A 16962-nucleotide genomic window follows, 5' to 3' on the forward strand; every position below is an offset into this window, starting at 1 on the left:
ACTCGCCTTCATGCGGGATGAGTCAGATCACGGCTTCTCGTGACATGACGGAAAAACGGGCCGTTTATTGACTGACTTATTTATTAAAACAGACGCCAGCTTGTTTGGCTGCGCTGTAAACAGATGCAGCAGCTGATCTTCTGGTTCTGCTCAGGGACCGTTTGATGTCGTTTAACCCTCGTGTTGTCCTCGGATCAAAATGACCCGCAGCTGTGTTCAACCAAGTTCTATTTTATTTTCATATTTTTTGGGATCATTGGTGACGAGGAGGCTGTTTCTTTAAAGAATGATGACCAATGATCCCACAAAATATAAAAATATAGAAATAAAATAGAACTTGGTTGAACACAGCTGCGGGTCATTTTGACCCGAGGACAACGTGAGGGTTAAAACCACAGCTGCCGTTACCAGCGACGACCACCGGTGTCGCCACATCAACCGGCATTACGAGTCTCGAAGTCTGCGATCACTTATCAACGCTTTCGTCTCTAAACCGTGAAAAATCCACAGCAACTCCCGACGGGTCGTGTTTTGGAGGGCGATCCGCTGGTTCTGAGGACGGTGTCAGCAAACTATTTACATTATTTACACATGAGGAAGGAAAATATTTCTCTGGAAGGGAGTCCAAGTGGGCCTTTGGGAGATCCCGAGCAAACATCTCTGCAGTGCATCAGCAACGCTGTAAACACGTTCTCAGAGGGAATAAACAGTTTGCAGGGAAGCTCGGAGATAAATGACCGAAGCTGTCACGCCGCGTTTACGTCAGAATTTTAGGTAATCGGCTGATTTTTTTTATTTTGAGAAACATTCGTAAAGTCGGTGGCTCCGGAGGGATTTTAACTTTTTGTTTCATCGTGTCACTATTTGAACAGGAATTTATGGAATTTAGGTATTTTCAATGTTAAAACATAAAACAAAAGTTCAGCATCTCTGCTTCATCGGCTGTATTTAAAAATGTTCGCAGTCTCGGGGTCTGAAAAGTGAAGATACCACTGAAGGCCACTAGGGGCTGGCTTCTGAAAATATTTCCAATATTAATTAGATATTAACCCTCAAAGAGAGGTGTGTTTGGTGGCTGGTTTGATTGACATGCCTGTGGTGCAGTCAATTTGCCAGTATAGGTGGGCGGGGCATAGTGGTCCCCTTGCTCTTCCCCAGCTTGTCCAAATATGGTCACTTCTGCCCCCCCCCCCCCAAAAAAAATGGCGACGACCAAAATGGATTATTTTTGGAATTAAAACAAAAATAAAGTAAAGCTCAAATACCATCAATATATAAAAGAGGTAAAATATGTTGGAAGTGTTCTCTTTTCTACGCCGTTGGAAGTGAATACTTTTGTTTTCTCGAGTCTCACCACCGACATGTTTCCTGTGAACAGACGCAGGTCGGAGGGAAGAAGACGAGCACCGTCCTGCAGAAGCTGGATCCCAACACGCCGTACGTCATCAGCGTCGCCGCCGTGTTCGCCACCGGCGTCAGCAAAGACATCTCCGGAGAGGGAAAAACCAGTAAGTCACCGTCCATTATGTGCTGCATACAGGAGAGTTTATATATCTTAAGATTAAATATCTGTATCTGGAAAAAAATCCTCCGTCACATGTAAAAGTTCTGCAATCAAAAATCAACTTAAGTCAATCATATTCTGATGGCTTTTTTTTCATTTATAAGTTAATCGTTTTGTCAGTAAAATGTCAAAAAATAACCTGTTTTGGTGTCTTGTTTCTCACTCATGAGACGCTGGAACCAGAACAAAGGTGCAGATAGATTTTCCAATTAAAAATAAGCAACTTTACATCATTTATGTTCATTTTTTTATCTCCATATGTGTACAATTTTCCATAATTTGGAAAAGCTCGAGCAGATATAAACAAAACAACACCCAAAATGCTTAAAGACAAAACTAGCTGGAAGAGCGACAACCATCAGATGTGGGAAAATTCATTTAAGTTAATTGGATTCTCTCCACGATGATTGGACTGAAATCCTGCTGCACCAAAGCTTTATGATGGCAGAAAAAACCCTGAATACTGTTAAAACGTCATGTCTTCAGACTTTCATGCTGAAGTTGAAGAAAGACATAAAAAAGACAAATGTCCACATTTAGAGTGTCTTTATAGTTTGTAAAAATTCTCCCAATTATTTTGGTAAAATTTTCGTGCTTGTGTCATAGCTATTTTAGAGGTATGTGGTTTTCACAGGACAGGGACAGAGCAGGAAGATTAGTGACCAAAAATAGAAGAATTTAAGACAAGAAAAAGGGGATAAAGAAGCGGCCTTTGTTTGTGTGCTCAGAGCCTCTGGGCGGCGTGAGGAACCTGCAGGTGCTGAACCCGACCATGACCACCCTGAACGTGCGCTGGGAGCCGGCCGAGGGCCGAGTGAAGGAGTACAAAGTCATCTATGCTCTCGCCAGCGGAGGACCTGAGAGCATGGTAGGACTGGTAGGACCGGGGCGAAGGCTGCCGAGTTAAACAGCTGTGTGTTCGAAGGCATCCGAAGCTTTAACGTCAGAAATACGTTCCTCTGTAACAGCTTCAACTTTAGCAGTCGTGCACGTTGTTGGCTTTTCATTTGGCTCCGTCCTGTCAAATCAGCGTGATGTGTTGTCCAACGCAGGAAACGGTGTCGGCGGGCACGAGCACCACGGTGCTGCGAGGCCTGCAGCCCGACACCCTCTACGCCGTCTCCCTGGTGCCGGTGTACGCCGAAGGAGACGGAAAGCTGATGTCTGAAAACGGAAGGACGAGTAAGACCCAAACCCTAAAAACTAAACTCAAACTGTACTGAAGTAGAGTCTAAACCTCCGAGCGCCTCCTGACCTGCTGTCTCGTTCAGGGCCTCTGGGGGTCGTGAAGGGCCTGAGGGTGACCGACCCCACCATGACCTCTCTGACGGTGAACTGGGAGCCGGCTGATGGCGCCGTCCGCCTCTACAAGGTCTTCTACGTTCCCACCGCCGGAGGCCGGGAGGAGATGGTGAGACGCTGCAGCGGTCCGACCTCGTTCCTCCGGCAGGCGGCCGCTTATAAACTACTCATAAATAAAGCTGACAAACTGCTGGCAATAAAATAATGTGGCTGGATTTTGACTGATCAGCACAAAGGAGACGGTTTTTCCTCCATTATAGGTCATTAAATTCAACTTTTACTGAATGACTTGTTTTATTCTGAATCTCGTCAAACAGGAACAAGTCCCCGCAGTGACCACCTCCATCATCCTCAGGAACCTGCTGCCCGACACTCAGTACACGGTGGCGGTGTTACCGGTGTACCCCGCCAGGGAGGGAGGACGCCTGTCCGAGGACGGGAAGACTTGTGAGTTACAGCAGAGGTGTGACTTCTCTTCTCTGGGACAGAAACACCGTCTCACCAACCCGCTCGGTGTTTCCTTCTCTCAGTGCCTCTGGGGGGAGTCGGCGGGATGAAGGTGACCAACCCGACCATCACCACCCTCACGGTCAACTGGGACGCGGCCGACGGCAACGTTCAGGGCTACAAAGTGATCTACACCCCCGCAGACGGAGGACTGGAGATCGTGGTGAGATCCTGAAACCGTCTCTGCAGGAACACAAACAGAAGCTGAACCAAGTCAGGTTAACTTGAGTTAACATCCTTTAGAGGGCAAAGATATTTGATCATTTAAAATAAACCTGTACATTAAATAATATAACTAGTTTTCACACTTTCCCTAAAATCAAATTATTTTAATCTTAAAGCATAAAAATGCTCAATATCAGAATAAATTGTAACTTGTTCATTTCAAATATCCCTGCTTTATTTTCTGAGGTCACATCAGTGCAGGAAACTGATGTGTTTTTTTTTTGTGAAACCCGGCCGATTCCTCTGGAGGGACGTTTGTGTTTTCACCTGCCGGAGGTCAAAGGTCGGGGCTCCCGGGGCTCAGAGGAATTTAACCTCTCCGTGTTAATTTCACCCCGTGTGTGCCTTCGCAGGAGCAAGTGTCCGAGAGCACCACCAAAACCGTCCTGGAGAAACTGCTGCCCGACACCCGCTACAAGATCACCGTGGTGCCGGTCTACGCCGAGGGAGACGGGCCGAGCCTCGCCGACACCGGCAAGACGAGTGAGTGTCTGCGGCCGCAGTGAACATTTCTCACTGACCTCCGACCGCTGACCGCGTCTTCCTGTTTCCTGTTTCCTCTCAGAGCCGCTGGGTTTCGCACGAAACCTGCAGGTGACCGACCCGACCACGAGCACCCTGAACGTCCGCTGGGAGCCCGCCGAGGGAAACGTCCGCGAGTACATCATCATCTGGGTGCCGGCCGCCGGAGGAGAGCAGGACGTGGTGAGAGCTGGTCGACACGCCGCCGGGACGTTTACAGAAACTTTACGTAGTTTAACTGACGACAGTTAAAATGTACTTTGCAGTCGTTCTTGTTGCTAAAGCTAAAGAATTTATTCAATACCACCGAGACCCAGTAGGGGCTGAAAATACATTCATGTCTCCAAAATACAACAAATATGTAAAGTAAACATGAAAACTCAGTAGAATGGTTCTTTAAGTAGCATTAAATGATGTATAGTATATGTTAATATCTTCTTTAAAAAACGATTCATTATTATACTATTATTATATAAAGCTAAAGGTATGTTTTGGGAGTTTTTACAAACCAAATAAATAAAATCTAAGAACTGCCGATCACATCAAGATTAAACCTCAACGTACGAAGAATAACAAAGTTATTTACTGGAGTAACACCAGTAGAAAGACTCACGATTACATAACGAAGAAACTACTCATATTTCTTTGAAGTCGCAGGAGGTATTTTTGCTGTGCGGGTGAATCTCCGTTCTGGCTTCACGTTGGCGTTTTCTGTCGCGGCGCCAGCAGCGTGAGGAAAAGTTTCACGTTCAAGATACGAAAAGATGAAAACCGCTGGATGATGTTTAAAAATCTTCATTTTCTTACAACCAATGGAAAACATTTGGAGGCGAAGGAGGACCGTTTACATCATTTGTTGTCTGTGAAGAGTCTTAAAGTGGTCGGTTTAAATACCCTGAAGATCCGGTTACACGTGGGGGAAGAACTTGGACACAGCTGGAGTTATCTCAGTCCGCCGGCAGGTTTTTTACGACTCACAATGAGATTAAACAGACAACGACTGAAGTTATAATTTGCAGCAGAGGAAGAAAAAGCCTCCGTCTGTTTTTAAAGTGGAAGCTCTCTGCTGAAATCCTCCTTAATCCCGGAGCTTTTACCGTTCCTGATAGTGAGGCGCTCGGAGACAGTTACCGACCCAAGTCCAAGAAACCCGACACGTTCAGCCTCTCCGCCAACCCGTCCCGACCTGATCTGTCTGAGAGTTCTCCGGGTTCAAAGTGTTTTTTCTCTCCTCCTCCACCAGGACCAGGTCTCCGGAACCACCACCAGCACCGTCCTGAAGAACCTGGAGCCCAACACCGAGTACACCGTCACCGTGGTGCCCGTCTACCACGAGATGGAGGGGAAGTCTCAGTCCGAAAACGGAAAGACAAGTGAGTCCGTTGGAGGATTTGTGCCTCTGGTTTTTAAGAAGTTTCTTCATGAGTCACGAGTTAAAGGGCAAAAACTGGATGATCATCTTATTTTAGATTTACAATCCAGGTTTTCTCAGGAAGATCATTTGACTTCCTTTACATTTCAATGATGAGCATCTTTGTCTTTATTTAAGTTGTTTTTAACCAAATACAAGAAATATATCTGTAAAAAATAAACACTTCAAAGCTGCAGAAGAAGTTTTCTTCCTGTTTAAAGGGAGTTTTCCGTTCGGATTCTTTCCAAATGTTATTTTTTCGAGATGTTTAAATGAAATGACTGAAACTTTTGTCCTTTACTCCTTTGAGCACTGATTAAGACCTCCTCTTCCTCCTCTTCCTCCTCAGATCCTTTGGGTGGAGTGAAGAACCTACAGGTGATCGACCCGACCATCAGCACGCTGACGGTCCGCTGGGACCCGGCGGTCGGTAACGTGCGGAGCTACAAGGTTTTCTACACCGCTCAGCCGGGAGGAGAACAGCGAATGGTAAAGACCGTTCACCGTGACAGAACCAGACCGATGGAGGTTTGACATCCGGGCTGACGGAGGTTTTAACATTTCAACAGGAGGAGGTGTCCGGCGGCACCACCACCACCACCCTGAGGAACCTGGACGCCGACACGCTGTACAACGTGGCCGTGGTTCCCGTGTACCCGGACGTGGAGGGCATCCGGCAGGAGGAGAAGGGAAAGACCAGTGAGTGCAGCACATTCCTGCAGACACGTGTGTGTGTGTGTGTGTGTGTGTGTGTGTGTGTGTGTGTGTGTGTGTGTGTGTGTGTGTGTGTGTGTGTGTGTGTGTGTGGCTGTTCCAGGAAGAGTCACATAATCAAATCTGAAAATGCTTTCTTTTGGACTGTTTGAGAGAAGACAGGAATGTATACAAGAGTCCAATGTGATGCCGTCGCTGTGGAAAACATCCGTCCGATGCACCTGGCAGGATTATTTGTAGCCTGAACCAGGCTGCTAGAAGAACTACAGTTACCGCCTGTCGGTTGTCTAACCACTCAAGTTGTAGTTTACATGTCTATCTGTCCAAACCCATGTAGATATTGAATTCACAGTGACCTTTGACCTCCAAAATCTGAATAGTTCATCGTTGAGCCAAACTGAACACTTGCGACAAATTTGAAGAAATTCCCAGATTCCCTCGAGGCCTTTTTGCAATACGGCGTTCCCGAGAACTTCTGCTTCGACCGGTTAGAGAGAGGGGAGAGCAGAGAGAGAAAAGAACAGCAGAGAGAGACAAGACGATAAACTGTTGGTGGGCCGGTGACTGAAGACCGGAGGGATGCAGCTTCAGGACCAGAGGGGCCAGAAAGATCAGGACTTTGTCTCTTTACAGGATCCTGAAGGTTTCAGGCCGTTAAAGAAGTGTCTCTGTTCATGCAGGGTGTTTCTGGTGAAGGCGTTTGTGTTTGTGGTGATAGCTCCTCGTTAGAGAGTCGATCTGAGCGTGCTCCAAAACGCTGATTGCTTCCATTCCTTTTTAATTCTGCAAAGAAAACAGCGTCAGAGAGCTGAGAAGAAAACACGGAGAGAGCCAACACCATCAGGGACAGCTGACAGCAGCACTTCCTCCACCTCCAGCTGCTTCAGCATCCTTCTGCACCATCCGGTCCCACCGAGGCCCGATTCTCCTGCCAAACACCCTCCGACCGACACCGAGTGTTGTCAGACTGGTTTCCCGTCGCTCCGCTGTGGTCGTCCACTTATTAGTTTGGAAATTGGTGCAGCGATGAGCTCCAAAGAACACGTTTCACTGCAGCCATAAAACTCCCATTATCCTCCTTCAGCTCTCGTTTGTATGATTTATTTATTTACTGGATCGTTGTTTGTGTTTGAACTTTATCTTTTATGGCGGCTCAGAAAACAACAGATGAGCTGAGGAGGTTCTGACAGAGAGAACAGGATATAAAGAAGAAAACAGATTTATTTTCATACCTGCGGGATTTTACAGATGAATGTGTTTCTGCTACAGAACACGATGGCAGCCAGCGTAGGAACCAGATGACAGTTTAAACAATCAGAAGATGAACACGCTTCATATTACAGTTCATAAAATAGAATCCAAGTTACTCTGTTCTAAACCAACTCTGCTGCTCCATAATTAGAAGTTTCAGCTTCAACTAAGAGACATTAAACAAGTGTTCTTAAGCTGCAATACCAGCGAGTGCCACTAGAGGTCGGATCCAAAAAGCCTCCGGCTCCATAGACTCCCATTCAACTTCTCTCATCAAATCCAAAGTGAATAAAATGTGTCCAGAAGTTTGATTGGCTCCAAATCCACCATCATAAAGAAACCCGTCTTCAGCCATGAGGAAGAAAAAGTCCTGCAGCAGTCGGGACATGTGATGTTTTCAGCTGCTGTTGCGCAAGTTTAGTTTTTAAAAAGGTGCAATAACGTACCTTCTTCCAAAAAAAGAGACAGAAACAGAGAACTGTTCTGACCTGAAAACCTGCCAGAGAAGGGAGTCGAGCTCCGTTTGTAGTTGTGAGAGGTTGATCCTGGAGGACCGACAGCGAGGAGAACTGTTTACGTTACCAACGTAATGAATGCCAGAGAGTTCAGGCACTTTCCCCGACTCAGGCACATCTGGAGGCTCCTGATGTGGTAAACCCGCCCACCCGGTGCCCCCTGCAGGACAAAACAAACGCTCGGGAATTATTTGCAGCAGTTATACAAACCGTTCTTCTCTCAAGTCTAAAAAACACTTTAGGGAGCCTGTTGTTTCCAAGAGTCCCGGAGAGTTCAGACGGTGACGGACTGAAGGGCATCTGGTCTGGCTGTGACGTGTCCCGTCTCTTTCAGGGCCGCTGGGCGGAGTGAAGAACCTGCAGGTGACCGACCCCACCATCAACTCGCTGAGGGTCCGCTGGGAGCCGGCGGACGGCGACGTCCGGCAGTACCAGGTCATCTACGTCCCCGCGGCCGGAGGCACCGACATCATGGTCAGTTCACAGGGACGATGATCCGGCTTCATTTCATATTGTCGAAGACAGGTTGAAAAAGAAAACTAAATGTTAGTTTAGTTAGTTTTCTGTGAAAGACACGTATGCAGTCTAATAAAGATTCATTATTACACTTCAACTACATTTAACACTTTACTGTAAATTTCAGGAGAGATTTGAAAATTTCTGGTTTCTGATTTCTGGGAAAATGTCTCTAAAATGCTGCAGGAGACGTTCACAGTGGTTTCATTATACGTGATGAAATAATGCAGCTATAAATCCCAGTTTAACAGAATATATGTAAGATAATGTCAGAGTGCAATAAGAGGAGAAATAAAAGGAGAAAACTGTCAGTAAAAGGATTAATAATGATAAAATGTATTTGAACCTTTCATACAATTAATGCAACTCAAAGGGTTTTTACAGCGTTTCGCATAAAAACATGTTGAAATGTTCTTTAAAAACAAGAGCAGATGAAATTAAACACAAGACAACAAAATAAAAATATAGAAAAAAAGCTAAATTCTCTGTTTGAAGGCCAAAGACAAAAAAACGTTTTAATCTGTGCAGCTGATGAGACGGATGAATCCATCTTGTCCTCCACAGACTCAGGTGTCCGGGATGACGACCAACACGCTGCTCAGAGAGCTGCGTCCCGACACCGAGTACAAAGTGACGGTGGTTCCCGTCTACAGCGACGTGGAGGGAAAACGGCAGTCGGAGAACGGAAAGACGAGTGAGTGCAGCAGCCGGGAACACGTCTGGTTCACGAGGAGCGTCGGCAGAACGTCTTCCAGTTGTTGTTCCACCTTACAGACACTGCAGAGGGTTTAACACCCCAACAGAAACCTCACCTTCAGGACTCTGATTTAAAACATTGGAACATTCAAGCATAAAAAATGAGATAATTTGGAGCAACAACAGGACCAGGAAGTTTAGATAGTGAAAGAAAAGTATTTGATTGACACCTGACAGCCGCCCAGCTGTTGCTCTGACAGGGTTCAAACCAGCAGGTCAGGAAATGAAGGATGTGGTGTTGTGTTGACAGAGGCTCTGGGCGGAGTGAAGAACCTGCAGGTGACCGATCCGACCACCAGCTCCCTGAAGGTGCGCTGGGAGGCGGCGGAGGGAAACGTCCGGCAGTACCGCCTCTTCTACGTCCCCGCGTCCGGCGGCGCCGAGGACATGGTGAGACGTCGGACTGACTGCCCGTCCGTCAGCACAGACTCGTCACTCGCTCTGGATGCGGTTCTTTAAGGATCCGGTTCTACTGGTTCGCGGTCACAGTCGTGTTTGTGTGTGTGTGAACAGGAGCAGGTGTCGGGCGGCACCACCAACACCGTCCTGAGGAACCTGCTGTCCGACACCCCCTACACCGTCACCGTGGTGCCCGTTTACCCCGAGGGAGAAGGTCTGCGTCAGTCCGACAACGGAAAGACACGTAAGTCCTTCAGACCACTCAGCAACTTTAAGGCCATTAATAACCCGAATAACCTGCAACACGTACAATATCATACCGTACGACGAGATACCAGCAAATACCATTAGAAACGACACAATACCAAAAATAATTTACCATACCATGTGGTACGATACGATAAGCAAAGATACAATGAGATACAATGAGATACGATTTGATACGATTTGATAGAATATGAAACAAAATGATATCGGCTCCCCTGTAACTGTGTAATATACCACAACCTCCATTTTTCAAACGCAACATTATAAATCTTTGTTCTGTGTATTTGGACCAGTTTGACTCGAGTTCATCAGGTGACTGAGAGCAGATTTAGTTCAAAATAAAAAAATCCTGAAAGTCTGTACTTCAAACCTCAAAAAAGGGAAATCAGGTCTTCAACATGAGCAGTTTTAATGTGTCAGCACAGAGACATCCACAGAAATGTGATCTGAGGTCAAAGGTCAGCATCAGGGTGAGGCTGTCGAGCCTCCCTTTGAGCGAGACCTTTATCCATCACCTCCGGCAGAGGTCAGAGGTCGCGGTGTAAATGAGCAGCTGCCAGTGAAGCTGAGAAGAAACAGAACATTCAGAGGCCTCGGTGGAGAAAAATAAAGCTAAATATGGACGTATTAGTTGTGTCTCCTGCAACAGGTTCAGTCTGTTGTCCTGAAGTGAACCTCAGTCTGAAACTCTGTCTCAGGTGAACCTTTGTGGAAAAACCACTGTGATCTGCTGAGTTAGCCAAAACTCCTAAATCACAGAAAAACTTAAGAGGAGCAGTTCAGGATGAGTGGAAGGAACCGGAGGGAGCTTCCAGAGAGACGCCGCGGGGAACCAGACCACAGAGTGGGCGCTGGGTTCGTTTCTGCACACAGAAACTGCTCAGTCGGCAGAACAGCATCCTGGCTTTTTTACTGTAACTGGAAAACTGGAGAGACTCGGGCTCAGAAACTATTCCACAGATCGAAGCTGGATATTTCACGTCCTGTCAGGAGGCTTCGGAGGATTACGTAACGGTTGCCACGATAACTTTAAAGACTTCATATTCCTATGAAGCGCGGGGTCGTGTAAGAAGTGGCCGCTCAGGGTTTGTGTTTTTAGTTTTGCCCTCCGCGGTCAGAGGATGATGGTGAGCTAACAGATCCTGAATAATGTTTGGGCTCAGGGTAAAGACGATGAATATTTCCTCATCTCTGGTTCCCGCCAACGTGGCTGCTGTTTTTTTTGCACTGTGTTCTTGTCTTGAGTTATTTAGGTTTTAAGCCGCTAGTTTGTGCTGGACCGGTAGCGGGCGGCTCACGAGGCCCTCCATCACCGGGTCCTCGCAGCGAGTCGCTCTATCGCTGAATGAGCCTGCGTGTGACATTAATGATATTTTATTACCAGTAACTCCGTCCAGTTTTACTGTTTCGGCCCCGAGAGGAATTTGTCACATTTCGTCCGGACAAAAACAGCCTCTCGGTCCAGAGTGAGAAACAATGATTTACAGATTACATCATCTCCCTGAAGGACAGAAAGATGACAAGAGTTTAATGTGGTTTTAAATACAACAACAGAGTTTTGCTCTGGAGGATTTTGGCCTTATTAAGGAGAAGGCTCCTTTTACGTCCATCTACTGCATCTAGTTTAGCTTTTATTGGGTAAAGCTCCAGATACCAGAGGGGTATGGACATCTGGTTTGGTTTAAAAGGCAAGTTAAGGGCTTTTGCATAAAGCCAAACTGTGCTACTTCTTTCTGCACACTCTCCACACAATAAAAACGACTTTCCTGCAGGAGCCTTTTGCTGCGCTCAGCATTTCAGTTCAGCCTCCAGTTTGACTCCGATTGGAGATTCACTCCAACGTAAATCAGCTCGTTTTAATTTGCAGTTTTAACAGAAGCAGAACAAAATGATTAACGTTCAGGTTTCTGAGCTGCTTCAAGACATAGAAAACCTAAATTAAAACTGCAGCACCTGCGCCCGTTGGGGAGACAGCGAGAGGCACCTGGCAGGTCGAGGCACAACCTGGCACATGGAGGTTGTACGCGGCCATGGAGTTCAACATGCCTGATTCATGGGCCACGTTTAGTGAGGTCTCAAACATGTAATGTTCTGTTGCCAGCAGGTGGCTCTATGATTATGACCGAATAATACCATGCAGATTTTTTCAGGGCAGGACTTTTGTCAGACATGTAAAGTTTGAGGAAGTTCAGACATTGTACATCAAACTTACAGCAACTTGTAGTTTCATGGCGAGACGCTCAAAATGGCCGCCACGCCACGGACACACCGTTCAAAAAGTACGTGACCTTTTATTTAGCTTTTCATCCCAAAGTTCTGAAGATGACAGACCAAATTTGGTATGGGTGAAAGTATCCGTCAGGGCTGCAGTTTAGGGGGCGCTAGCGAGCCATTTGGACACGCCCATCTGCAAAACCACTAAAATATGTAATTTTTTGTCAGGACTGACGCGTGTGCCAGGTTTCATGAGTTTTTTTAGCATGTTAAAGCCGCCAAAAAGGCAATTTATTTTTACGAAAAAGAATAATAATTCCTTCGCACCACTCCGTGCTCGGGCCCCAAATCTGAATCGAACCCTCGCTGACATCTGATCCTGCGGGAACGTAATCAGCTCTTAAGTCCTTCAGCATTATCTGTCACTTTCTACCTGTAAAGTGTGACGTACTTGGAACGAGCCCAACCGGGTTCGATGTTTGGTTGCTTAGTGAAGATCACCACCTTCCTCACTTCACTTTCTCCTGACCTCTCTTGACCTCTGCAGTCCCACGCACGCCACCCAGGAACATCCAGGTGTACAACCCCACCCCCAACAGCCTGAACGTGCGCTGGGAGCCCGCCTCAGGCCAGGTGCAGCAGTACCGGGTGGTGTACTCCCCCCTGACCGGTGCCAGACCCACCGAGTCGTCGGTGAGTAACTCTCTCCGGGCCGTTAAAAACACAAACTGTCATCAGCAGCAGAATCCGCCTGCAGCCGGGAGGAGGTGGTTTCCCTGAGATCTCCTGTCTGCTCGCAGGCCGGCACGATTACAGCCAAGAATGTGGAGACAAAAAAACTCTGCTGTGTTGTTTCACTGTTCAACAGTTACATAAAAATGTGGCGGTGAGGTCGGATCATTCAGATGTGATGTGCCTCCAGGAAATTCCTCAGATAAGAAAAAAGAGGAATTATCTCATATCAGGTTTTGTCTTGTTTGTTTTGAGATAAATTTGATATTATAACAGATAGGACTGCAAGCAATTATTATTTTTATTATCAACTAATCTGTTGGTTATTTTTACTTTTAATCAACTGTTTATGTCATCGATAAAATGTAGAAATAAGTATCTGAATTCCCAGAGTCCAGAATGAAAACAGGAAGAGATCCTCACTCACAGTTATTGATCGATTTTCTTCTGATTGACGAATCGAATTGTTTGAAAAAGGTAAATGATTCAAGTCATGAATCTGAAACTTTATTCTCTCTCTGGACCTAATATCACCTCTGTGTTATAAAGCGTGCAGTGATTAGCTCTTTATTCCCCGCTAACAGATATAATCCAACAGCAGTCAATCACACGGGTGTCATGTGGTGTTTTTGTTGAAAATGCACAAACACAAAACAAAGTTTCAGACTTGGATTTGATTTAAGGTTTACAGGTTTTATCTTGGAGCTTAATTTGGCTTTGAACCCTGAACTTGTAGATCTTGACTTCGTTCTTTACGTGGGATTTGGTGGTGTTGGATTGGTCTTTGACTTGGAACTAATGGTCTTTGAATTGGAACTAATGGTCTTTGACTTGGAACTAATGGTCTTTGACTTGGAACTAATGGTCTTTGACTTGGAACTAATTGTCTTTGACTTGGAACTAATGGTCTTTGACTTGGAACTTGACTTAAGACTTTTAGATATTGACTTGAGACTTATTAGTCCTGACTCGAAAGGTTTGTGTCTTGACTTTGGACTTGTAGTTCTTGACTTGGCCCTTGTTTTGAGACTTTGTTGGTTATGGCTTGACTGTTGACTTTGACTGTTGGTTTTTTAACTTGTTAGTCTTGGTCATGACTTGGGGACTTAACTTGTTACTTGTTAAAAAAATTTTTTGCTCTTAAAATAGATCTTGACTTGAGACTTGTTTTAAAACTTTGTTGGGCCTTGCTTGGCTTTTAACTTGGAGCTATTGGTTCTTGACTTGAGATTTGACTCGAGATTTGACTCAAGATTTGACTTAGGACTTGAAGTGGGACTTGTTGGTCTGGACTTGGGAGTTGTGTCTTGACTTTGGACTTGTTCTGGTCCCCTTTGGTCGTTCCTGTTTGTTTCTCTAACTTTTTGTGTTGATGTTTCACACTTCTTTGCTCAGCAGTAATTACAGTAGAGCTTTTAAACGTGGAAATCCTGACGTTATCGGCGAGTCTCCATCATTGCTGTAATATCTGGATGTCAGGCAGAGAAACGAAAGTTTTTATTTCCCCACAAACAGTCTGAACTCTGACTGTGAAGTTCGGACACAGCTGTGACTGACATCATTGGAAGCTCCCATGGTGGAAGTTTCTGGCTGCATGAAGCTGTAATCTAATGAAGCTGTGATGATGATGAAGGTCTGCTATGATGATGCTGTGACGGTGTTGTGTATGTTATTGTTCCCGGTGGTCGCTGCTTCCTTCGTCTATTTTCACTGTTGCTGTATTTTATTTTAATTAACTTTGGTTTTGATTCGGTCTGAGAGGAAGTTGGTTTGGCAAAGACAGAGAAGTTGTGAAGATGAGTTCAGAAGTTTCATGAACTCCTGATGACTAATCTCCTGTAATTAAACTCACTCTGGCCTCATTTCACATCACAGATTTATTAAACCAAAGTTTTTTAACCCACAAAGGTGTTCATGTTCATAGTTCAAACAGGAAGAGCAGCTCTTTCAAGGGTAAAATTTTGTCATCTATTAAAATCCAGTGATGGAACTGGAAACTGAAACTTCAGAGTAAAAAAAAACCTGTGTAGCCAAAAGTATGTGGACACCTGAACGTTACACCTGTATGGGTCATTGATCTGGTGCCGTGGCTGCAGGGAGCATTGGTGAGGTCCAGATTACAGTTCATTATCTTCACAAAAAAAAGATTGGTGTACGCTGCACTTAATGTTTGTTGGGTGGAGTGAGACACTACAGTGGGATCAGACTTCATGAATTCAGCAGGACTTTGACACGATTTAGTCGTCTTTGACAAATTTCTACTATCAGGCCCAAATATGAACATCGGGAATGTAGTGTGACATCTTTGAAGAACAGCGATGCACGACAACTCTACGAAAAGTCTCCGAGTTATTTAGTTTCTATCTACCTGGTTTGACGTATCTCGCGACGTGTTCCTGGACGTTAATTTGAACAGGTCGTATTTATAATGTTGCAAGAATTACTGAGTCACCGTCGTTAAAGACGAATATATCGTGTCGTCTGATTCCGGTTCAACAGGAAACTGATGGCCAATAATAGGCTCCTCCTCCGCTACCGTTCAAAACCTCAGCGCTGAGATTTTGTAGGTGTAAGTCAAGCACTGGGTTTCCATCCCTGCTTTTAATCTTGTGTTGTGAAGCCTTAAATTAAGAATTTTCTAAAGAAACAAAGAAAAGGATCAACTTTAAAAGCCTCTGATTACATTCTCAAAGGGAAAACTCCTGCTTTCATGAGCTTTGATGACCTACTTACGAAGCTCAGCACCACATCACAGGGTTGTTAGTTTGACTCTTTCTCTGTCGGGGTAAAAGTGACCACACTCCTTTAATCAGCCAGAACAACTGGATCATTTGGCTCAGTCAGCGAGAGACCCAAACAATGAGGCAGAGCTCAGCACACAGGAAATGACTGGAAGACTAAACCTCCAGTTGAACATAATTCATAATGTTTTAAAAGGCCAGCGGCCAACGGTCGGCCTCACCGTGGTGTTTACTGGTGGGATCTAACCGCCGGGTCAGTGGGCGTTAGCGAGCTTCCAGTTGTGGGATCTGAGCCTCGACATCATCGCTGAGGAACCGGCTTCATTGTTCGCCTCCAAACCTCTTTGAGGTATTTACCCAAAACAAACATCAGATATTTTTCCCATGATGTAACCGCGGTGGGTTTTGATGGTAATCCCGTCGACGGGAGCCGCCGCTCTGCAGCCGGCCGTGTTGTTAGGAACACGTCGAGCTGCGTGTCTGAACGCAACAGATGCCGCTCTCTCCGGAGGAAACTGTTTATCCGTCGGCTCGCTGGATGAACGATCTGTTTGGCGTCGAAGCTCCTCTGTTAGTGTCTGAGGAGGACTTTGGCCGTGGAGATAGCTGGATGTTGGATGAGCACTGAGCTCATTATGTACGTTACTCCCGCCAGGTCTTTATGTAACGCACCAAGAGGCTCATTTCAACAGACAGATTCTCCTGGTTGAGAGATGACTCTTTGTTTTCTTCTCCACAAAGGTCCTGGTTTCAGGAAGCATCAACAACGCCTTCCTGGACAACCTGATCCCAGACACTCCGTACTCCATCACCGTCTTCCCTCTGTACGCTGACGGCGAGGGGTCGTCGGTGAAGGGCAACGGCAAAACACGTAAGTACGACAACCGGCTCACGAACTGACAGAAGAAACACTTCATGTACTTCTTGCGTTGACTAAATGAACTAAATGCACTTGTTCTCTATCGAGGCTAAAAAACACGTCATTACCTACGTCTTGTTTCGGTTGCAGTGCCGCGTACCGGTCCCAGGAACATGCGCGTGTTCGATGCCACCACCTCCACCCTGACCATCGGCTGGGACCACGCCGAGGGACCCGTCAGGCAGTACAAGATCGCCTACGCTCCCATGACCGGAGACCCCATCACCGAGTTCGTAAGTACATCGTCAGGCTAGTTTTGTTGTCGAGCCTTAAACCACAAGTCCCGTCTTCTAAAGTGTCTGATTTCGAGGGTCGATCAAGACTGTTCCTGTTGCGCGTGAACAGTAAGTAGCGCAGCGCTGCACACGGAGCAGCAGGAAGCAACAACCTTCAAGAGGAAGTATTCA

The 16962-nt window shown here is 46.0% G+C and overlaps 1 protein-coding gene across 3 annotated transcripts in view; it reads left to right on the forward strand.

The window, feature by feature from the left end:
* Positions 1 to 16962, forward strand: part of col12a1b (collagen, type XII, alpha 1b) — a 114630-nt gene that overhangs the window by 51031 nt on the left and 46637 nt on the right. For 2 of the 3 annotated variants that reach the window (XM_069177466.1, XM_069177469.1), the window contains exons 29-46: positions 1379 to 1508; positions 2293 to 2441; positions 2617 to 2746; positions 2836 to 2975; positions 3184 to 3313; positions 3397 to 3536; positions 3952 to 4081; positions 4164 to 4303; positions 5364 to 5493; positions 5881 to 6020; positions 6101 to 6230; positions 8346 to 8485; positions 9092 to 9221; positions 9534 to 9673; positions 9797 to 9926; positions 12711 to 12856; positions 16378 to 16507; positions 16646 to 16788. In XM_069177466.1, the coding sequence (XP_069033567.1) occupies positions 1379 to 1508; positions 2293 to 2441; positions 2617 to 2746; positions 2836 to 2975; positions 3184 to 3313; positions 3397 to 3536; positions 3952 to 4081; positions 4164 to 4303; positions 5364 to 5493; positions 5881 to 6020; positions 6101 to 6230; positions 8346 to 8485; positions 9092 to 9221; positions 9534 to 9673; positions 9797 to 9926; positions 12711 to 12856; positions 16378 to 16507; positions 16646 to 16788 (2448 nt within the window). The remainder of the gene's footprint in view (positions 1 to 1378; positions 1509 to 2292; positions 2442 to 2616; positions 2747 to 2835; positions 2976 to 3183; positions 3314 to 3396; positions 3537 to 3951; positions 4082 to 4163; positions 4304 to 5363; positions 5494 to 5880; positions 6021 to 6100; positions 6231 to 8345; positions 8486 to 9091; positions 9222 to 9533; positions 9674 to 9796; positions 9927 to 12710; positions 12857 to 16377; positions 16508 to 16645; positions 16789 to 16962) is intronic. The other variant, XM_069177467.1, reaches the window with a different exon arrangement.

This window comes from Embiotoca jacksoni, unplaced genomic scaffold (genome assembly GCF_022577435.1).
Source record: "Embiotoca jacksoni isolate LCO1_2020_lvr unplaced genomic scaffold, fEmbJac1.0.p SCAF_73, whole genome shotgun sequence".
NCBI lineage: Eukaryota > Metazoa > Chordata > Actinopteri > Embiotocidae > Embiotoca > Embiotoca jacksoni.